Below are 23,312 nucleotides of genomic sequence, written 5' to 3'. Positions count from 1 at the left end.
TGTCTATGTTACTAATACCAAGTAGGTGGAACACAAACTAAATGTTAACACATGAGGATACAAACTAATTTAGTTTTTTTCTTTCACAAAAAAAAATAAAAAATTCAATAGAGCTAGACATATATTGGGAGTGTACGGAAATCGCCTTACCCATTCTGAAGACTGGGTTCGAGGAGCATTAAGAACATCCATGCATACGACATGAGAAAGACAAGCTTGTTAGGAACACCAGCCATGTCACTCTGAATCCAGAAAACCTGCGGAAGGAAGAGATGACGCAGAGAATGATCAAACCAGTGGAGTGATAGAATCCATTTTATGATTTATTGGTGGCTGCGTTGTTGACATCCGCCTGGCATGCAGAAAGCAACACATTAGCATTTGCAGAACACATGCTTTCAGCAGCAGTGTGAAAAGCTTGCTGTTCCACATGGGAAACTGGCACCAGGATCGGATTCAGAGACAGTCTGAAAGCATTTTCTGTTTACGCATCATTTCTGCTAAAGATGGACAATCATAAATGGGGCAAGAATCATACATTTTTTTAAGTCTGATGATCCAGTATCCCAGCAATCATCATTTTTAACTGCAACTTGTATTAATTCAGAACTGTATCCATGGAATGTAAATCTCACTGGGCAACCATAAAAAAAACTTCCCCTTCCGAACAAACTTCAGTCAACTGAAATTCAAACATTAATGTGAATATATATATTCAGATTGTATTAAAGACATCTGCTCCCTGTATGTACAGTATGGAATTCTAAGTAGACCATAATGCAACTCCTGGGAACGTCAAATTGAACAGTCCTGAGAAGAAGAAAGTTTTACTCTGACATTCTGGATGCAGTTCTGGATTCTGGATGCAGTTCTCCCAACAAACATTTAGAGTTAAATTTGAAATGATGCATTTTAAGCGACTAACGGTGAAACTGGGTGAAAATAAAAATAATCTCAATCTGTACAAATGAAGCAGCAACCTAATAAAGGTCAGTCTGTGCACTATTGATTTTTAGCTGTTCACATTTTAAAACAATGTCATCAAAACAGTTAAATAAGTGATCACTTTCTCAGAATCATTATCAGCATTATTATTATTTGTAAAGTACTAGATTTGACACTTTCTTGGAGTTTTGTTTTTATTTTATTTTTTAGCTCAAAATTCTGATGCACAGTTATAAAATTATAATTTTCAGATGGAAAACTGAAAGTTCTTTGACAAATCTTAGATGGAATTTTACCTTAACATATCTAACACCTAATTTAGTATACAGTTGTCTAATGTTTGATAAGTGGAACGCAGATTTTCTTGCATGTTAATGAACTCAAAACATTCTCTATTTCCTGTGCCAGAAAGTGTGAGCTCCCCGCGAGTTCAGGCGAGAGCATGTGAAATAAGAAAATCCAGTGAGCACCTGGTTAATTAAAACCTGATAAATACACATGGCCTCAGGAGAAGCTCTAGCATGGTAGAGATTAAATAATTGAACATCGGTTCATCTTAACGGCTCTCATTTATTTATAGCCCTATCCAGGAACCTTGGACATAGCAACACACATCATTGTTTTTAATATATATCTCAAGCCTCGTGTCCCACCTCCTACACGTCAGTCAAGGAGGTAGAGGTTGTTAGTAAGAAACAACTCTTTTTATTATTTAAACTTAAATAAAGAGTTATAACTTCTTGAAAACAACCTTAAAGTTAGAAATATGCTGTTTCCCTCCTCACAGATTCTGCAACATATTGCATTTTTAGTCAGTCCAATCCACAAAGCTTAATTGGATCCCCACAGGTCTTCTACCTGCTCGGTCAACCGTGACACTAATCCAGTGCTGCAGTTGTGTTTCGGGCGAGCACAGTGATGAGATTTCCTTTTGAGATCTAGGATTAAACCTGGAGTTTCTTAAAGGATTCAGTTCTTCTCAGTTGTTCGGAACCGCAATAATGTACCTAATGCAGAGGTTTTGCATGGGTTTTAACTTGAGAGTGAGTTTATTTTTCTACTGTGAGTGTCAATTTCTATCTGCTGTAGTATGTCTAACACAAATGCTTAAGATAGAAGGTTTCGAATACGCTCCATATAACTTTCAGATTTCAAAAACTAATTCTGTCTCATTAGCCATGAACCTGCGTTAATAGCAAGGCATCCCATAGAGACAAAATAAGTGGCTCCCTAAAAGCCTGAATAGAAAATAAGCCATAATAGGTAAAGTATAAATAGGTACAGATACCTATTTATACCTACAGAATAGGTACTACTTTTGGCAGTAACCTATACATAATCATTATTTGTCTTTGTGGTTCTATTTACATAAAATTGTATATAGGTATGTGTTAAATATAAAACCATTTAAATATTTATGAGAATTATGAGGTGAATCTAACCTTAGGTCAGTGAATAAAGTGTGATAAAGAGAAGCAAGTTAAATTTTATATGTATAATGGTTTAGTTCCATTATTATTCCAGCATTAACACTTCAGCTTTGACCATTCCTCAAAAATAATTGTGTGATTTAAAACTAAATCTTGGCCAGCAGCTCACTCACCAGCTTGGCACCAGCTACAATTTGGCTCTACAGAGATTTCAGTCACTTCTCTTCATACCTACAAGTTTAAAGCCACTTTCTGCTCTGAACTAAAAAGAACATGTATTTATTCCCATAACAAAAGCCACACATATCCCTGTCAATAATGAGATTCTGACATGCTTGATGCTATACACAGCTCCTAGAGAGAGAGTCTCTGTCAATTCTTTAGACATAGTGTGACAGTTTCATTAACAATTACAGCTGCTGTCCATCATTCGTTTGAGGTGATTCAGATTTGGTGCCCAATGCATCAAATATCACCTGTGTGCCTTCCCTGGCTTTTTTTTTATTACTTTCAGCTTTACTAGATTTTGTTTTTGTCTAGTAAGATTACTGCCAACTGGCTCTGTTTCATCTCTGCTGCACAGTTGTGGTGGTAAATATCACCATGATGGCTGGATACCAAGGAAGCAAAATTGGCTGGGTAGAAGGAATGGAGCTACTCTCTCCAATATCAATCATAGTGGCACCAGTCAATCGTAGGCATCTGTGAGATAGTATTCAAGTATTTGGAAGAGAGCTGATATCTATTTCCTGTGAGGGTGTTACTGTATGCTGAGATGCAGCAGGTTGGAAAGATGCTGTAGCTTTTTGGCTCATAGGAAGCAAATGCAAGCTTCTTAAAATCAGAGACATACAGTGCAGTTTCTTGAAGGAATATTTGTTTACAATGCAATCCATAAACTTTTTTGTGAGAACATTTAAGATTTCAGAAAACAATTCTTTAACACACGTTTCTGAGCTACCTTTTCGTCTTCTTCCGCCGGCTGCTCTCATTAGGGGTCGCCACAGCGGATCATCCATCTCCATAGCCCCCTGTCCTCTACATCTGCCTCTTTCAAACTATCTACCTGCATGTCTTGCATGTTCTGCATGTCCCACTGCAAATGATACAAAACGCAGCTGCACGACTTGTGTTCAATCTGCCCAAGTTCTCCCACACCACCCCACTGCTGCGCTCCCTTCACTGGATTCCAGTAGCTGCACGTATCAGATTAAAAACACTGATGCTTGCCTCGCACTGCACCACGCTGTCTGAGATCCTCCAGCACTGCTCAACTAGTACCACCTTCTTTTAAAATGAGAGGTAAGTACACTTCAAGGCTCTTCTCTGTTCTGGCACCAAGGTGGTGGTATGAACATCCCCTAGATGTTCGTACAGCGGAGTCCCTGACTATCTTCAAGCGACGTTTGAAGATCTACCTCTTCCTGAAACACTTAAATTAGCACTTTCCAAGTTTGCCTTGTAGAATTCAGGAGTTATATTTATATTAAGTTTGTAATCTAACATACCAGTGTAGATGTATTCCTTAGAGACTCAAAGCACTTTTGTACATCGCTCTGGATAAGGGCGTCTGCTAAATGCTGTAAATGTAAATGTAAATGTCTTCCTTCACCACATCCATAAACCTCCTCCTTGGTCTTCCTCTTTTCCTATTTCCTTCTTTCCTGAAGGCTCCATCCTCAGCATTCTCCTACCAATATACCCCATGTCCCTCCTCTGCACATGTCCAAACCATCTCAATCTCACCTTTCTCACCTTGTCTCCAAAACATCAAAATCTCAGCACCTTCAGCTCTGCTACCTCCAGCTTCACTTGTCTTTTACTCAATGCCACTGTCTCTAAACCATACAACATCGCAGGTCCCACCACAGTGCTATAAATTTTCACTCTTGCAGATACTCTTCTATCACTAATAACTCCTGCTATCACTCTTTTCCACCCACTCCACCCTGCCTGCACTCTTTTCTTCACTTCTCTAACACACTCTACATTACTTTGCACTGTTGATCCCAGGTACCTGAACTCCTCCACCTTCTCCACCTCTTCTCCCTGCAACCGCACCCCTCCACTGCCCTCCCTTTTATTCACACACATGTACTCTGTCTTACTCCTACTGACTTTCATTCCCCTTTTCTCCAGCGCGTACCTTTACCTCTCCAGGATCTACTCCACCTGCGCCCTAATCTCACCACAAATCACAATATTATCCACAAACATCATAGTCCATGTAGACTCCTGTCTGACCTCGTCCGTCAACTTGTCCATCACCACTGCAAACAGGAAAGGGCTCAGAGCCGATCCTTGATGCAGTTCCACCTTCACCTTGAACCAGTCTATCGTTCCCACTGCACACTTCACTGCTGTCACACTGTCCTCATACATGTCCCTCACCACCCTCACCCTCACTTCTCTGACACACCAGACTTCCTCATACAATACCACAACTCCTCTCTCCACCCTGTCGTACGCTTTCTCTAAATCCACAAACACAAAATGCAACTCCTTCTGACCTTCTCTATATTTCTCCATCAACATTCTCAAAGCAAATAATGCGTCTGTGGTGCTCTTCCTCGGCATGAATCCATACTGCTGCTCACAGATGATCACCTCTTCTCTCAACCTGGCTTCCACTACTCTTTCCCATAACTTCATGGTTTGACTGATCAACTTAATTCCCCTGTAGTTACTGCAGGTCTGCACATCTCCCTTATTCTTAAAGATCAGTACCAGCACACCCCTTCTCCATTTCTTAGGCATCTTCTCACCTTCCAAAATCTTGTTAAACAATCTGGTTAAAAACTTCACTGCATCTCTCCTAAACATCTCCACGCTTCTACCGGTATGTCATCTGGTCCAACTGTCTTTTCACTCTTAATCGCTGCTCTCACATTTTATTTATTCATCAGCTGCTCAAAATACTTCCTCCACCTTCTTAACACACTCTTCTCACTAGTCAACACATTTCCATCTCCATCCTTTATTGCTCTAACTTCCCAGCTCGGTTCCTTTGCCTGGACAATCGCTACAAATTCTTTTCTCCTTCCTTAGTGTCCAACTTCTCCTACAGCTCCTCATATGCCTTTTCCTTGGCTTTCACCACATTCCTCTTCACCTGCTGCCGCATCTCCTTGTACTCCTGCCTACTTTTCACTATGTCGATCCAAATTCTGTTACTCAAAACTCTTTCTCCTTATGCTCTCCTGCACTTCCTCATTCCACCACTGTCTCTTTGTCTTCCTTTCTATATTCAGAGGTCACACCAAGTATCTTTCTATCTGTCACCCTTATCACTTCTGCAGTAGTTTCCCAATCATCCAGCACCTCTTCACCACCACGAGCCCCTGTCTGACCTCTTCACTGAATCTCACACTACAGTCTTCCTCCTTCAGTTTCCACAATCTTACTCTTCTTTTAGTCCTCACTCTCCTTCTCCTCTTCTTCACCTCTAAAACCATCCACCATCCATTGCTGTCTATCTACACTTTCCCCTGCCAACACCATACAGTCTCCAATCTCCTGTGTGCACCTTTTCTCCACTCTTATGTCACCCTATGATCCTTCTTCTTCTTAAAATAAGTGATCACCACTGCCATTTCCATCCTTTTAGCAAAATCTACCACCATCTGCCCTTCCATATTTCTCTACTTACCATCACCTCCTCATTACCTCTGTTCCCTTCACCTACATGCCCATTAAAGTCTGCCCCAATCACCAATCTTTCATTCCTAGGTACACCTTCTACCACTTCATCTAATTCACTCCAGAATTTTTCCTTCTCCTCCATCTCACAACCCACTTGTGGAGCATTAGCACTGATGACATTTATCATCACCTCCTCAACTTCCAGCATCATGCTCATCACTCTATCAGAAACTCTTTTCACCTCCACTACACTCCCACAGGAAGCTTGTATACACCCTCTCCAGACCTTTACAAGCAACTAACATGCTAGAATCAGGAAGCTAGTCTGCTATTATCGGCTAGTTATAGCAGGCACCTGGGGATTTTTTCACAATACACTCTAGAATTACAATACAGCAAACTGTCAATTATCAAGCGCTAAACAAAAAAACAACAGAAAAATTGTTTAATATTCCTCTTTATATTTGGGGAAGGGTTGGAGAAATTGGTGTTATTTGGGTAAGAAGTTCATTTGAGCTTTAAAAAAAAAGCAAATCGCTTCTATGTCAGTACTATCAGCTCTCACATTCTGAATTCAGTACTTGACAGTCTGAACACAGAACACAGACCCATTGTTGTGCATTTCTCACAATAGTGAATAGAGATTAAAATAACCAAAAATGCCTGGAGGTGCAGATTGGAAACTCTTTTCATAGAAAAGAGTTGTGTTTTCTGTGCCTTGATTCAGAATGGAAGCCACTTCATCATTTCCTCCATTTACTCTCCTCCAGAGGCTAAAACAAATGCTGATTATATTAAGCACTCTCTTAGACAGGTTTATGAGCGATAACGCTGGAAAATCCAGAACTCCCTGCTGCACAGAGTATATTTTGTACACTGCTGGGGTGTAATGTATGTCAGATCTGTTGGGAAAGTCGATTATCATAAATCTGAAAGAAGATCAGAATGACATTCTGTCATAACTGATTCTTATAGCTAAGAATAAACGATCTATAGGTTCTGCAGCAGAATAAATCATATAGTGAAGCTCATAAGCATTAATAACAATGAAATATATCTGATCAACTTTTTTCCTGCCATCAACAAATTCTCATGGCATTAGACTTTTTGAAGTAATGAACAGACTTAAGCATAATGTTTTACTCTCACTGTAATAAAACATTACACACATGCAGCATTAAACGTCTTTTAGACTGATAAATGATTTCAGAGTTACTGAAATATGCACTCAGAACTGTGCTAAAGCCAAAAATCTGATCTACAATGACAGAAGTTAGTTAATTAACTATGACACACCGCCTTTGTTAAAAATTTGCGTTGTTTTGTTTGGCTGACTTGAATTATATTCTTAAGGCTCAGTAGCTTGAAAAAATGTAAAAGTGAAAAGTACGACTAGACAAGTCTATCAAGTGTAAATTATTGTCACATGCTTTAAGGTAAATTCAGCCATACAAGCAAATCACATCTGGGCAAAATAATTGTGTGTGTGTTTGAAATAGATAACTATTTAAATATGTTTCTAAGTCTTATTACACATAGTAATTGGTAACAAACACCATCTTTCTAAACCTACAACTTGTTATTTAAAGTCACATAAAATTAGCTGAAAAATTATAAAAAAGCTAGTATCCAAATTGAAATTTCTCTCCATGTAAGAAGAGAATCAAATCAAGAAGCCTCATGAATATGAGGTAGATCTAAAGACATTATATCTAAAATACATAAAGACATACATTTATGGCACTGAGCAGACACCCTTATCCAGAGTGACATACTAAAGTGCTTTGAGTCTCTATCAATTAATGATAAAATCTACACTGGTAGACTAGATTACAAACTTAAGATTAATCAGCCTACAACTCTGTCAAGATTTTTAAGTTTTTTGTTTTTATTAGGAAAAGGTAAAACAAACTTGGAAAGTGTTTTAGGAAGAGGTGGGTCTTCACCCATCGCTTAAAGATAGCCAGGGACGCTGCTGTTTGTACATGTAGGGGACGTTCATTTCACCACATCGGTGCCAGAACAGAGAACAGCCTTAAAGTATCCTTACCTCTTACCCTGAGAGAAGGTGGTACGAGTCAAGCAGTGCTAGAAGAGCACCTGAGCAGCCTATGAGAAAAGAAATGGTTGAATCCTTCTGATGTTGTAGAGAAGGAAGCGACAAGAACGAGTCACATTAAAACATGCGAGGAGGACAGTTGATTGTCCATAGTTACCCCAAGGTTGCGAGCAGTGGCAGAAGGGGAAAACAGAGAGAAGAGCAGAGAGAAGAGCAGAGGTCTTACCAATGAGAGAAAGCTAGCATTTATGATTGTGCTTAGCTAGCTGGGCGATGCTGTATTTTAAAGTAGCAGGAGACATTTAATAATTGTAATTGTAAAATTATAAAACTTATAAAAAATTATAAAGTAAAAAAATGTATTAGCCAAAGTTGGGTCAAAACATGATTAACCATTGAGAAACTTAAGCACCTTGTTAAAGCCTTTTGCAGGAAGTGGTAGATCAGTGGTTGAGATGTTTGACTTTCGATCAGAAGGTTGTGAGTTCAAATCCCACTACCAGCTGCCACTGGTGTGTCCTTGAGCAAGGCCCTTAACAACTGCTCATTTGAGATAATTAGATATTGGTAAGTTGCTCTAAGGGCATCTGCTAAATCAAGACGATGAAGAAGAACAATGCTTTCCATTGTATTGCTATGCAGATGACACTCAACTAATCCTTTCCATCCTCCTTAAGACTCTCAGAAAGTCTGACAAATCTGACTGTGACTGCAGCTCATCAGATTAAGATGAATCCCAGTAAAACTAAACTGCTTTTCATCCCATTATTAAACTCCATGTCGAGATCTTATGATGTGCATGGACAACTCTCTGATCTCACTTTCACTCATTGCACACCACCTTGGGGAAACCATGGACAATCAGCTGTCCATTTCTTTTCACACTGATAATCGAACACCCTCATATCGATTTCTTCTTTACAACATCAAGAAAATGTGTCTATTTATGTCCACACAGTTTACGGAGGTGCTTGTTCAGTCCTTCGTCATCTCAAGACTGACAACTACAACTCACTCAAGGCAGGTCCACCTCTGAATGAGATTTGTCCGCTGCAACTGATTGGTAAGGGTACACAAGATTCACCGTTCGGTACATACCTAGGTTTTTAAGTCACGGTTCAGTACAGTTTCAGTACGATTGGCGGAAAAAATCATAAAATTGTTTGTCATTTTTATTAACACAGTTTATTATTATTATAATTTGAGATCATAAATATTTGAACAGTTAAGATTTTTTTAAACAATTTTAAATAAAATACCTGCTTGGTTAAATAATATTTAATATTTTATACAAAATAAAATGGAATAAAGTGAATTAATGCAATACAATTTTTTTTTTAATTAAATCGATTAAATAAAATGAAATAAATGAAAAAATTTAATGAAATAGTTTATTAGTTAGACCTTATTTGGTTAGTACAAATGTGTATGTAAGTGTTGTGTGTGTTTGTGTGTGTTAGACATTTATTCTTTTTTTTTTTTTTTTTTTTACGATCTACTTAACTGTTCTACTTAATTCAGCTTAATTCATACTTAAAAAACTGCCTGTGCCAACTCTAGTTTCTTTTTTATACCCCTGTCATTGTTGTGTATATTTTAAAGTTTATTAATATTTATATCACGGAAATCAGGGATACCTCTGATGTTCATCAGGGACAAACTTGCACTTATAAAGACATCAGGAATGTCCCTGTTTAAAGCTGCTTTGAGACAATGTTCATTGTTAAACGCGCTATACAAATACAAATGAAATGAATTGAATTGAATTAATCATAATAACAAAAATGCACTCAAAGTGCGAGGCGGAGGCTAAACAAACTTGTGCTCCACCACTTAATACGTTCCTGAAGCAACTCAGATTTTAAATGTTCTACACATGCAAAGGATTGCATTCTGTACACATGTATACCGAACCGAAAGCCCTCTATCGAAAACCTTTGGCACGAATATGTGTACCGTTACACCCCTAGTGCATATGCTGCAGCTGGGAGCAGGAAATACAATACCATAAGAGTAATACTAAAAAAGAGAGCGCACACACATTAGAGGCAAATGTTTTCAAGAGGCGATGCTTTAGTTTCTGAAACAGAACCAAAGAACACTGTGAAGAGAAAAATTTCAACCCCCGAATAAAAGTGCTTTAAGTACATGACCTACCAACGCTGCCGCATCAGCACAGCTTCAATCACGGCGGTCTGTGAAAGATGACAGAATGATGGTTTGAGGGCAGATGAGGGTAGCACTGCTACTCACATGTCAAATACCATGTTTATGAAACATTTACTACATCATAGCCTTCTTCCAGGCTAAGCCAGTCTAGTGGATCTAAACAGGAAACTAGTGGTTGGGGTTGGATTACAGCATTGTTGCTCATCATAAGGCATTCTGATGACTCAGAGATTAACTGGGATCTTAAACTCACTGAAAAGAATATGATAAGGCATGGGGAGTCATGAGGAGAAATTATTGCTGAAGTAGTTCTGAGGGCAAACATTATCAATAATGATCTTCTATCGAGGTGGAGCATTGAACATCAGGGCGCCAGAAAATGAGCAAGTTACATCAACCTGAACGTAAGACAATTTAGAACATAAAAACATTAGAAAATCTAATCAGTATCCTTGCAATCCTGTTAGAAGACATCATGCTTATTTAAGTGTGTTTATTTTGGAAATACATAAGAATCTGAATTAAGAATTAAGCATGAATTGAGGAGGTACAAAAAAAAGAAACTAAAACACTGTTTTTCACCATTTTAAAGGAAATGTCTGCAGCATTTTAAACCATCTCACATGAAAATGAGAAAAAAATAATAGTCAGTAAATGTACAATAGCCATTATTACATGATCTTTGAGTGCACCTTCACCAGTGAATTATGTCTCTTTTCTAGCCGGTTTGCATATGAATCAGGAACAAGTCTCTGTTAATGGATAAATTTATGTGTTTATGTATTTATCTATTTATTTTACATAAAAAACAAACATAAAATAAAAATATTAAATAAGAAAAATAAGTAAATAGTTAAAGCTAGCTAATTCTGACCCAGGAATAACTGCAATCACTACAAATTGATAGTAAATTATATTAATAAATATTACTGTTAAACTAAACTAATTCGTATTTGTGTTTAAATAATTGTGCATTGAAATATTTGTTCTCTATGCACTAGACACTCAGTACTGTGATACACTTCTGCATAATGAACCCCTCCTTCACTGAGTCTGCTGAAAAGAGTACACACAAAAGTACGTCAATCTTTTAGCTTCATACATGTAAAGACTACAATAGATGTCAATATGACAGTTTTGGGTAAGACTTAAACTTTGCAAAACAATCTTCACAAGAAGTAAAAACAACAGATTGAAGGATGACACGCAGCATGATGTGAAAATAAGTGACTGTAAAGTTAAAAAACATGTCTCCGAGAGCTTTCTTCCTGTACTGTAGCTCAAAAAACAGTGCAGTAGCTGATATTTTAGGAAACGGCAGTAATGTATTGTTATATGTTTATTTAGCAATACAAATACACATAGATTTTTAAATTTCTAAAAAACTAGTCTACATCAATAAATATCAGCAGGTCTCAAGTATACACATTATACTGATGGACTATATTTCATTATAAAACTCTCTTAACACGAGCTCAGACATTCTGCACAAACTCTATGCTACCAAACTGACAATGAATTTAATCATTCACAATATTCAATTAATTAATATTTTTATTACCATACACTTAAAAATTTTTTTTTGCTGAACCACATAAACATTCCTTGTGCACCAGCGATACTTTAATCATGCGACAAACACATTACGATAAACTCGCATGACACAAAAAAGAGGTGGGGTTTTATGTAGGAGACTGATTTGTGTCCTACAAATCAAAAACAATGTTTTAGCATGTTACAATGAGTTCTCCACAGCAGCTTTTGATACTGTGTATAATCATGAAAACATGCAGCATACCATAGCAAGAAAGTAGTCAATATTGTTCAGCTCTAAACTCAATGTTTAATAAGTCGGTAAGCTTGGTTTTAAATCATTCCTTTCTTTGTTCATGAAACTCCACACCAAAATCTAAGATGACCTGTAAAATGTCAACACAATGACTAACCATGAGACCAAAAACAAAGGTTCTGACTAAACGTGAATTTTCGAAACTGGATTACTCAGCAACTTTATACACTTTTTCTTATTATATTCTACATAAATGCAAGCATATTTCTATAATTAAGACTAAAAATATTGAGCATTGTTTTGTTGCTTGGAACACCAAGTCATTTTTCTGAAATGGTTCATTGCGTGTGAAGGCAGAATGCGATTGCTGAACAAGCTTGAGCAATCTATTGATTGGCCATGCATTTAGACTGATCAGTCAATGCTGATTTCCCTAAAATGCTTAATATTAGCCTAAATACTCACTGAAATCGAGCGATCATTCGACTACTGATCAAGATACTATGCATCTAGATAAATCTTGATTTTCTATAGATAACCTTATAATATTTTTTCTACTAGTATTATCACCTAGAGCTTATTAAATGCATAAGTATTTATTAAAACACTTTTGTCAAGAATTGTTTCTGTTAATGCTATAAGCTATATATATATATATATATTTCACTAATCTAACATCATGATATTTAAAGAAAACATTTTTAATATAAAATATTTTGTATATAATTAAAAGTATAATGATAGACAACCCTATTTTTTACCTTTAATTACAATTAATAATACATTTCCTAATCTTCTGTCACAGCATACTTCAGCTACTTTTTTTTAATTCAAAGAATATGTGTAGTATTACTGATAATTTCTATTCTGTCTACAGCAGCTTAAAATTAAAGTTTAATAAAATTTAAATGCGTTTTGACAACCCAGGCCTATAGTGTTTATTTTTTTAATCAGGAAAATTAAAGTAAACTGTCACGTACTTGGCATTGATGTAGAATCTTTTCAAAGAGAATCATGGTTTATTTAAGATTTTTTTTTAGATTTCCAATTTCTGCATTCTCTCTCTCTCTCTCTCTCTCGCTCTTTCTCTCTCACTCTCAATTTTGTTGCCAAAAAGCTTTAAATATTTTTTTTCCACATCAATCTGCATTCCATACCACATAACGACAAAGCAAAACACAGATTTGTGATAACAGAATACTGAAATAACACATTAGCATAAGTATTCAGACCCTCTGCTGTGTCTTTCAAATGCAGCCTATTTGGACACAGTCCACCTGTGGCAAATTCAATGGATTGCACCTGATTTGGAAATGTGCACACCTGTTTGTATAAGGTCTAACAGCTGTAAATGTATATCGAGCAAAAACCTTTGACCATGCAACCAAACTGGCTCCAAATCTTAGAGACAGGACTGTGTCAAAATGCAGACCTTGGGAAGGATAAAAAAACATTTCTGCTACTTTCAATGTCCCAAGAGAACAGTGGCCTCCATAAGTTTGGAACAACCATGACTATTCCAGAGCTGGGCACCTTGCCAAACTGAGCATTCAGGGAGAAAGGATGTTTTGTAAGTTGTGACCGAGATTGTTCTTTGATTTACTTTGTTTGAGCTTTAGAAACCATGTGTGAAGATGGGTGAAAATTGCAAATGATCAACCACTACCACAAAACTCGAAAAGCTAGAACTAAAGGCCACGTGGGATTTGCAACTACATTATTTCATTTCAGGTAGAGGCTTCTCTTACTGGAGTCTAGATGTTATTGGTAACCTTCTTTAAAGTTTCTGCCATCTCCACAGCGAGTTCATCAGGGTCTTGGTCATCATTATAAAACAAATGATTTTCTTCCTGCTCAGTTTGGCCAATAAAATTATGCAAAGGTCAACTACAATCAAAATGTAAAAATGAAAAAAATGATCCAGAAATATATTTCAACGTTATATTTTAGTTTTATCTTTTAGTACATTTGCAAAGTTGTCACAAATGGTTTTTTCCTTGTCATTACATTTATGGCATTTAGCAGACACCCTTATCCAGAGCTATGTACAAAAATATTTTAAAGTTGTTTTTTTATGAATATATCAACACGGGTTCTCAGGATTGCCACTATGGGGTATGGAGTATACACTAATGTGGAAAAACATTTTTAAACATTTTGCCACAAGGCTGCAGCAAAGAAAATAAGCAGAGACTGTGAATAAAATGCAAACCCGATTCCAAAAAAGTTGGGACACTGTACAAATTGTGAATAAGGAAAGGAATGCAATAATTTACAAATCTCATAAACTTATATTTTATTCACAATAGAATATAGAAACATATCAAATGTTGAAAGTGAGACATTTTGAAATGTCATGACAAATATTGGCTCATTTTGGATTTGATGAGAGCTACACATTCCAAAAAAGTTGGGACAGGTAGCAATAAGAGGCCGGAAAAGTTAAATGTACATATAAGGAACAGCTGGAGGACCAATTTGCAACTTATTAGGTCAATTGGCAACATGATTGGGTATAAAAAGAGCCTCTCAGAGTGGCAGTGTTTCGCAGAAGTCAAGATGGGCAGAGGATCACCAATTCCCCCAATGCTGCGGCGAAAAATAGTGGAGCAAAATCAGAACCGAGTTTCTCAGAAATAAATTGCAAAGAGTTCGAGGTTATCATCATCTACAGTGCATAATATCATCCAAAGATTCAGAGAATCTAGAACAATCTCTGTGCATGAGGGTCGAGGCCGGAAAACCATACTGGATGCCCATGATCTTCGGGCCCCTTAGACGCCACTGCATCACATACAGGAATGCTACTGTAATGGAAATCACAACATGGGCTCAGGAACACTTCCAGAAAACATTGTTGGTGAACACAATCCACCGTGCCATTCGCCGTCACCGACTAAAACTCTATAGGTCACAAAAGAAGCCGTATCTAAACATGATCCAAAAGCGCAGGCTTTTTCTCTGGGCCAAGGCTCATTTAAAATGGACTGTGGCAAAGTGGAAAACTGTTCTGTGGTCAGACGAATCAAAATTTTAAGTTCTTTTTAGAAAACTGGGACGCCATGTCATCCGGACTAAAGAGGACAAGGACAACCCAAGTTGTTCTCAGTGCTCAGTTCAGAAGCCTGCATCTCTGATGGTATGGGGTTGCATGAGTGCGTGTGGCATGGGCAGCTTACACATCTGGAAAGACACCATCAATACTGAAAGGTATATTTAAGTTCTAGAACAACATATGCTCCCATCCAGACGTCGTCTCTTCCAGGGAAGACCTTGCATTTTCCAACATGACAATGCCAGACCACATACTGCATCAATTACAACACCATAGCTGTGTAGAAGAATCCGGGTACTGAAATGGCCAGCCTGCAGTCCAGATCTTTCACCCATAGAAAACATTTGGCGCATCATAAAGAGGAAGATGCGACAAAGAAGACCTAAGACAGTTGAGCAACTAAAAGCCATGATCTTCTTTGGAAAGATTTAGTGTCGATGCCAAATATGTGATAGTTCACTTTAATGGTGTATGGAGCTTAACCTAAGGTTAAACAAACTGTACGCATTTTAACATAAGACTGCAACATCTATTTTTATAGAATGAAATTATGGTCTGAATATTTTTAAATGTATTCTCTCTCTCTCTCTCTCTCTCTCTCTTTCTCTCTCTGTATCTATCTATCTATTGTATATGTTTTTTATTACCTTCATCCACCTGGCTGGTTAATGAAGATAAATAATAATAATTGCAGCCAGATGTTCTCACTACTAATGATAGCCTAGTTCTCACCGTAAATAAAAACTGTTTTGCTAAAAAAAATCTATTATTAAAGGCTTGTTCATGGGTCATACAGAAAGGACATTCTCATATTAAATAGCACAAAAGAAGAGCAGGAATACAAGAGTAAAAATAAGAATATTCATTATATTACTTATTTTCTAACACATGTTAAATCTGCGGTGTGCCATTTGCTGACTAAAGGTCTACAGTCCCCTGAGAAATAAAGCTCTTTCAATTTTGTTTGATATGTTTTCTTGTCTTTTAACCACATACGATACACAGTCGTACCGAGTTTGTTTAGTCTCCGCCTCACACTTTGAGTGCATTTTTATTATTATTATTATTATTATTATTATTGTTATTAAAAAAAAAAAACATACATAACAATGCCAGGGGTACAAAAAATGAAAGTAAAGTTAGCACAGTGCCACTGTGGCTACTCGCTCCGTACTGGAAATAAAATTTGATTTGTGGATGTATGAAAACAATAAAAATGGATTTTATTAGCATTTTATGTCTAACTTCATGATTTTCACTTAAAAGGAGAAAATCCTGATAATTCCGCATATTGAGAGAGTGAATGAAGGAAGGATGGGAAGAATGAAGACATTAGTTAAAGTACAGGTACGCTGAAATAAGTAGAACAGTTAAGTAGATCATATCTTTAGAAAATTTTATATTAAATGTAAAACACACACACACACACACACACACACCTGTATTACCCAAATGGAGTCTATCAAATAAAAAAATACAATAAAATGTATTTTTATAAAATATTATTTTCTATATTATTCGACAAAGCATGCATTTAATTTAAAATTGTTTTAAAAAATGTAAACTGTTGATGGTCACAAATGTCAATAATAAAAAACGGCGCTAATGTAATCAACAAGCAATTTTATGTTTTGCATTTCTTCCCCCCAACCTTAACAAAATGTAACCAAATTGTGAATTTTGTGTACTGTTAAACCCCTAATATAGACAGTGTATGAATATGTCAGTCAAAAGACATTACTCCTGGTTTATGATTAAAATTATATCACTGCATAATCATTAAAGCTGATGCTGAAGAATCTGTAAATAATCAGCTAGGTGTCACAACTGTGAAAGCCGCATCACTTTCAGAGGTCTCCATTTGATAATCCTGTTGTTCTTTAATCAATCGTCCCTTGTATTTCTTCTCCTTCAAAAAAGATCAATAGAATACACACTCTGTGAACCTACTCCTCAGTCTGTTTAACACCTATTGAGATCGTTAGCAATCGGTCTGGTATACCACCGATCACAACTGACTCTAATTAAAATTATAAGTAGGGTAATGATTAATAGCAAACACACAGCAGTGAAAAAGTTGATTTGGCTCACTGTCTTTCTCTGACAAGGGGAAACTGAGAAGAGAGAACAACAGATCAGATGAGACAGCATCCACAAGACAGGAGGAGAAAACAAGATGAGATCTGGCTAATCGTAAGCCAGGCGTGGATAAAACTGTGTAAGAGAGAAAGAAAGTAAGAAAAAGAGACAGAGAGAGGGGGAGAGAGACCCAGCTTTTTTTCCACATCAGATCGAGGTCATTAATGCCTGAGAGCCAGCAGCCCATAGACAGAGCAAAAAAGAGGATGACGTTAAGCTACAGGAGAGCTGTGACATTATGGCCTCAATTTTTCTCAACCTAGAATTAATGCTTATCTGTGACTTCACAAGACTCTTATTTATTTTTTTCTCCGACGCGCATCTATAATCATTCCGCAAGAAAGCTTCAAGAAGCAGGATGAAAAGAATGGCATGCTTGAATAGGCCATGTTTGGAAATCAAGGCAGCTGTTAAGCTATATAATAATGAGCTAATTATTACTCTTCACTTGTTCATGTTTGCTTGTTCTCTGTGATTTTACAGTAAGCTCTGGCAAAGCTGTAGGACAAAGAACTGAGTGAACACAGTTCATGAGGCCAAATGAAATTCAGAATAAATTGAGTCATAAAACTGCGTTTACACTGGCGAGCAACAAAGTGACAGCCAACCGTCCATTTTTTTGTGTATTCGTGTGAGACAAAGCAGCGATTTCAGCAGCAGTATGTCATGTGAATCAAACAGACCATTTTTACACTGATTCCTGTACTGCTTATTTAATATGCTAAGTTCTAAGGGACAAGAGCAACGCTCATAACACTCCCATAAGCAACAAAAACCTATTTATATATGTAGGTTAAGAGACCAAAGGCAAGCCTTTCATTGCAAGCATCCTCCCTGTTCTTTTAATGTTTCTACCTGTTACAGCCGAGGACACTTGTAAATCCTCATTTATCTCTTATTATCCTTTCAGAGGCAGAAGCTTGCATCACTTCCAAATCCAGAACAGCCTTTAAACTTTCCTGATGACAGCTATTGTATTGTACTGTATGCTAATGGCAGTAGTTATGCATTCCCTCTATTCCGACAAAAGATGAAAGCTGGGAAATAGTTGTGCTCAGTAAGTGCTGAAATGTGGAACAATAAAGTAACATTTGTCAAAACAAGTATGGCAAGGCTTTCACACAGCCCTGCTGTAAGGGAACACACTTCCAAGCTTCTTTATTGCTTTCTGCTGATAAATGAGACCTTTTCTCCCCTTTTAAATTATAATTTAGGAGTCTGAAATTACCTGTCCAGTACTCACCTGAGACATACACATGCATGAACATGCCATACAGTAACTGCCATACAGTTGCTTCTGCATTTATTTCCTCCTCGTGTGCCAAGCTCAGATGGAAAACGTCAAGAGGTTTACAACGAGATTGCTGAGTCATCTGGGAATAATTTAAGCATTTATCATTTACCTAATAATGTACCTATTAAGGGTTCCCCCATATTGCTCAGCTAAAGTATTTTTTAAATCCCCATAAAATCGCTTCTTAGCTGTTATTTGATTAATGAATTTACTTCTCTAAAAGATATTTCGTTTAAATGCTTGACTAACATCCAGAACACCCAAACCCTGACAGCAGCTTAGCAAGCTAGCTAACTTAATATAGACAATGTGATAATATTAACTAGAGCCATTTCCCGACTCTTACTTATGGAAAATCTGTAGTGATTTCTATTCTTGCTCAGTCTGAAGGAGCCGCATCTCAGCATTTAACCTGAAACGTGCCCGTCCCATAAGCACCACCTCGTATAAGCTCCTCTCTCGCTTTTTCCGAACAAATAAACTAAAACTATTTTTTTCTGAAACATGCGATGGTAAAAGAAAAAAGTGTCAGGGAAGACACTCAACCAAAAACATAGTACCACACTTACTTCAAACAAGCTGTTGAGCAAGACAGGAGGGGGAAGATGGTAACTATGATCTGACACTTTATTACGTGAAGTTTCACCTGATCCTCTTCCTTTTACTGATTGCGTTATGTTCCTGGATGTGTTCTGATATCTTCTGTGCCGTTTTCTTGCTCCTTGGTTAAGCAGGATTTGTCACTGGGATTGTAAGAGACGGAAAACCTCACTGCACGGAAGAGTATAAAACGAAGTTGCTGGTAATGAACGATGGCACATCAAAACGAGTCCTGTTTAATCTTTCTCAGTCTTATATTCGGGTACTTTGTGCATTTAAGATTAATGCTAACCTTGCACCTTGCCAGAATGTTCAAAACTATTTTTAAATCCCACATCATCTCAGGTATGGGATATATATATATATATATATATATATATATATATATATATATATATATATATATATATATAACTGTAAACACTGTTACTGCTGAAAATTGTACAGATAGGTGCATTTGTTGATGTTTTTACAGTGGCTGAGAGATGAATAACACAAATTTTCAAAATTACTATAATACAAAGCCAAATTCTAGGCCAAGCCAAAACAAGACTAAACCAGACAACACAAATGCGAGGAATTTCATACCGCTCCATTTATACTTGACTCGGGAGAGGACTAGATGACTCAAGCTATAACAAAGACACAGAAATCTCAGTGTTTGTTTACCTCAGTGTCATAAAATAAGAATTGAGAGACACATTGAATGTCAGGGTTTCAATTAATCAAGTGGAAAGTAATCACAAATGTATTGAGCCTAAAACAAATGTATTTGTTTTTATAGAGGTATCACATTATTAAATTCCTAGAGGTCCAATGCAGTCGTATCCATTTCGTTCTTATTTAATAAAGCACAAAACAAAATCCGCACTTCTCCGATGCCCGAGACTATACAACAAACAAGATTCTGAAAAAATGTATTTGTTGTTTACTCCTGGACATCTGATGCAACACATGTTGATGATTTACACAAAATTCGATTTTGTAACACTTCCAGGTTCTTTTGTAAAAACCAATGAAAATTTGTAATGTATTAGAAATATAATCTCCAGCTTCTCTAATCACAGAAAAAAAAACAATTCTATTGGAGTGGCTGTTTCCGTACAATAATGCTGTGTTGTCAGATTTGTTTTGTTTGTGTTGTGATAATGCTGTAGTGTTTGCAAATCCCTTGCATTTGTGCTGGTTTTGTATTTTGTTTTCCATCATGGTAATAATGAAGTGTTATGCATCTCACAGCTACCATATGTGATTATTTTTGTTAGAGAAAAAGAGAGAGAGAGAGAGAGAGAGAGAGAGAGAGAGAGAGAGAGAGAGAGAGAGAGAGAGAAAGATAGCACGGACCTTATGCTGTTGTCTAGGTTTAAAAACAAACCAAACAGATTCGTCCTTTTTTACTGCTGTACAAATGAAGAGCAAATAAACAATACTATTACCATCTTCTCCACAGAGAATAGTGGGGACGATATTTAGATTTTAGCCAGATGTAAATTGATTACAAATGCATGCGTGTAGAAACTAAATACCAAAATGTCTTTATAATTAACTGAATTCCTTAAATACAGTGCTCTTAAAAGAGAGTTTTTATTGATGTAAAACTCTCAGTGACAAATAACTTTTTTAGTCTGTTTTTGTCTTCTATAGGTTTTATTTATGTCTGTACTTCTGAGAGTCACTAACAGCTGGAACCAAATTCCTTGTGTGTCAACACACTTGGCCAATAAACCTGATTCTGATTCTAATTCTGATTTTATCTTTTAAAAAGATACCTTACAGCAAATGCTGAAACACTGGCACATAGAGGATCGAATAATAAATAAACAGATTATAGAAATGATATATTACATATAAAAGGCTTGATTTCGTCTATAGATTTTGGGCCAAACTTCCAGATATATTTTACCATCTTTAAGCTTTTAGACACAGATTTGAAAAGGGTTTTCCAGACGCAATGGCAATGACAAAAAAATATGACATTATGATAAAATATCCTCAATGTAACTTAATTCAACTGAGTTACCCAAAAGCATCGCAAACTTGCCACTGTCTACGCTGGACGAGAGAGTACATTCAATGTGACGCTCGTGCTACCATTTAATGAAAAATTTTGTGTTGTTATGCTTTTAAGAAACTTGAACCTGTCCAAAAAAAGGGTTGCCAGATCTGTGTGCTCTGTCTGAGTGCACTGTGCTACAGCCCAGCTACATTAGGTGCTAAAATTTAGAAAATGGTTCATTTGAAAATGAGTAACAATAAGCAGCTGTAAATGTCTCGACTGAGCCTGCAGACCTCCGACGTCCAGCATTTAACCTGACTCGTTTCTCACCTTCCACCGCCTCCGTTCCCCCACAGCCTTGACTGCAAGATCCCATGGCTTCAAATCATTAATCTGTTCCACTCCATTTCCTGTGTGTTTATCTATATGGCAGGAAAGGGAAATGTGTGTGGGTTTTTTTTCTTTTTCATTTCTGTATGCTTCTTTTGTTGTTCTATGCGCAGTCATAGAGATCAGCCTGGCAGAAGCTTCTCTCATTTCTCAGGCAATTGATTTTGCTCAGGGATGTTTTGTTTTGGGTTTGTGTGTGTATGTATGTGTGACTTTATTCAAGGTCTTTTGTAATGAATGGATTTGAGAGGGTTTTTTTCTTTATGTGATACAATGCAAAAAATATATATATGTATATGAGTGAGTTCACAGGTTCATACCTGGATTTTGGTGAAGGAAAAACAAAAAGCAACAGATCATGTCATGAAGCATATTCTACACTGGGTTGAAAAGCTAAGTCTCTCTAGCTCTCTCTCTCTCTCTCTCTCTAATATACAACCCCCTCTAACCGAACACACACACACACACACACACACACACACGCCTCCTCAAGAGCTCGATTACTCTGGTAGTTCTGCTTCACCACTGATCACCGGAATAAAAAACACGAACCCATCCGGTTTCTCTTGGATCCTAAATATAAAACAGCTATCACACAAACATCTGCTTGTCTAAAATGATCTTACAGTGTAGGTTTTTTTTGTCTTTTTTACCACAAAAAAGGATGAATGTAAATTACATTTCAATATATTTAAGCAGATGTCGAACAGGTGTTCAAAGTGAACATCTGAAAAAAAAAATGCTCCTTTTTTATTATTTACTCATTCATCGATCAGTCAAGTATATTTAAGAATCGAAAACTTAACTAAGATTTTTCATTATTTTAATAAATAATTCGGAGAGAGATGAACCGAGTTACGGATTCACCTCAGGACTGCACTTCTGCAGCAGACCAGGGAGACCTGTTAAACCTTCAAAAAAAACCTGTATCACACACACACACACACACACACACACACACCTTACTCATGAATAAAGCACTAATCTATTTTGCTTTACCGATTAAAAAATTGTGGTTTTTTTTTACCTCAGAAAGACACACGGACACAGGTGTCATTCACGGACATTACAGTGAGGTGAACATTTTTACCTCAGCACGTCGCTTCTTCGATTCTTCTTGATTTTCGCCCGAGTTCGGACTTTTTTCCCCAGCTTTGACCAGCCTGGTATCGGGTCGTCTTCCCTGTTTCTCTCTCTCTCTCTCTCTCTCTCTGTCCACTTCCACACAGATCGTTTCTTTTCCAGAGAAATTTCTGGTTTTTTTTTACTTCCACTCAGGTGTCGGCTGAAGACGCGGAGGTGAGCGGGGCTCCACTGAGGAGGACAGAGAGGGGGGAGAGAGAGCCGTTAGCGTCGCGAGCGCGCCTCTCAAACCAACCTTCCCGCCCCCTCTCAAGGCGCGCGCACATTGGCGCTGGCGGGAAATAAAGAGAGGGAGAGAAGCGAAAAAAATTCGCGCGCGCAGAGCGAGTCTTCACTCATACATACATACATACATACATCACGAGCTGCATCCCAAACGGCTTCCTACTCTCTACACTAGTGCACTATTTAGTGTATCACAATAATGCGTTTCGCACACTAACTAGTGGACTAGACGCGCAAAAAGAGGGGTTTGAAATTCCGCCTGTGCCCTGATTATACCCTGTTTAAGAATGTAGGGTTAATTTATATGTTATGATTATGATTATTATTATTATTATTATTATTATTATCATCATCATCATTATTATTATTGTTGTTGTTGTTAGTATTATTATTATTACTATTATTAATTTTACTCTTTCATTCATGGAAAGAGTTC

At 37.1% G+C, this 23,312-nt stretch overlaps 1 protein-coding gene across 4 annotated transcripts in view; it reads right to left on the bottom strand.

The window, feature by feature from the left end:
* The window catches only part of LOC124398116 (gamma-aminobutyric acid receptor subunit alpha-3-like), a 109,687-nt gene that overhangs the window by 85,898 nt on the left and 477 nt on the right, over positions 1-23,312 (bottom strand). Inside the window, exons 2-3 of one of the 4 annotated variants that reach the window (XM_046868147.1) lie at positions 22,599-22,822; positions 151-257 (exon numbers count right to left, since the gene is read on the bottom strand). In XM_046868147.1, coding sequence (XP_046724103.1) covers positions 151-236 — 86 coding nt within the window. In that variant the 5' untranslated portion in view covers positions 237-257; positions 22,599-22,822. Of the gene's footprint in view, positions 1-150; positions 258-10,233; positions 10,253-21,448; positions 21,537-22,598; positions 22,917-23,312 lie in introns of those variants that run through there. The other 3 variants (XM_046868146.1, XM_046868148.1, XM_046868149.1) reach the window with 3 other exon arrangements.

This window comes from Silurus meridionalis, chromosome 15 (genome assembly GCF_014805685.1).
Source record: "Silurus meridionalis isolate SWU-2019-XX chromosome 15, ASM1480568v1, whole genome shotgun sequence".
Lineage (NCBI taxonomy): Eukaryota > Metazoa > Chordata > Actinopteri > Siluriformes > Siluridae > Silurus > Silurus meridionalis.
This window is presented reverse-complemented; position numbering and strand designations above follow the sequence as displayed.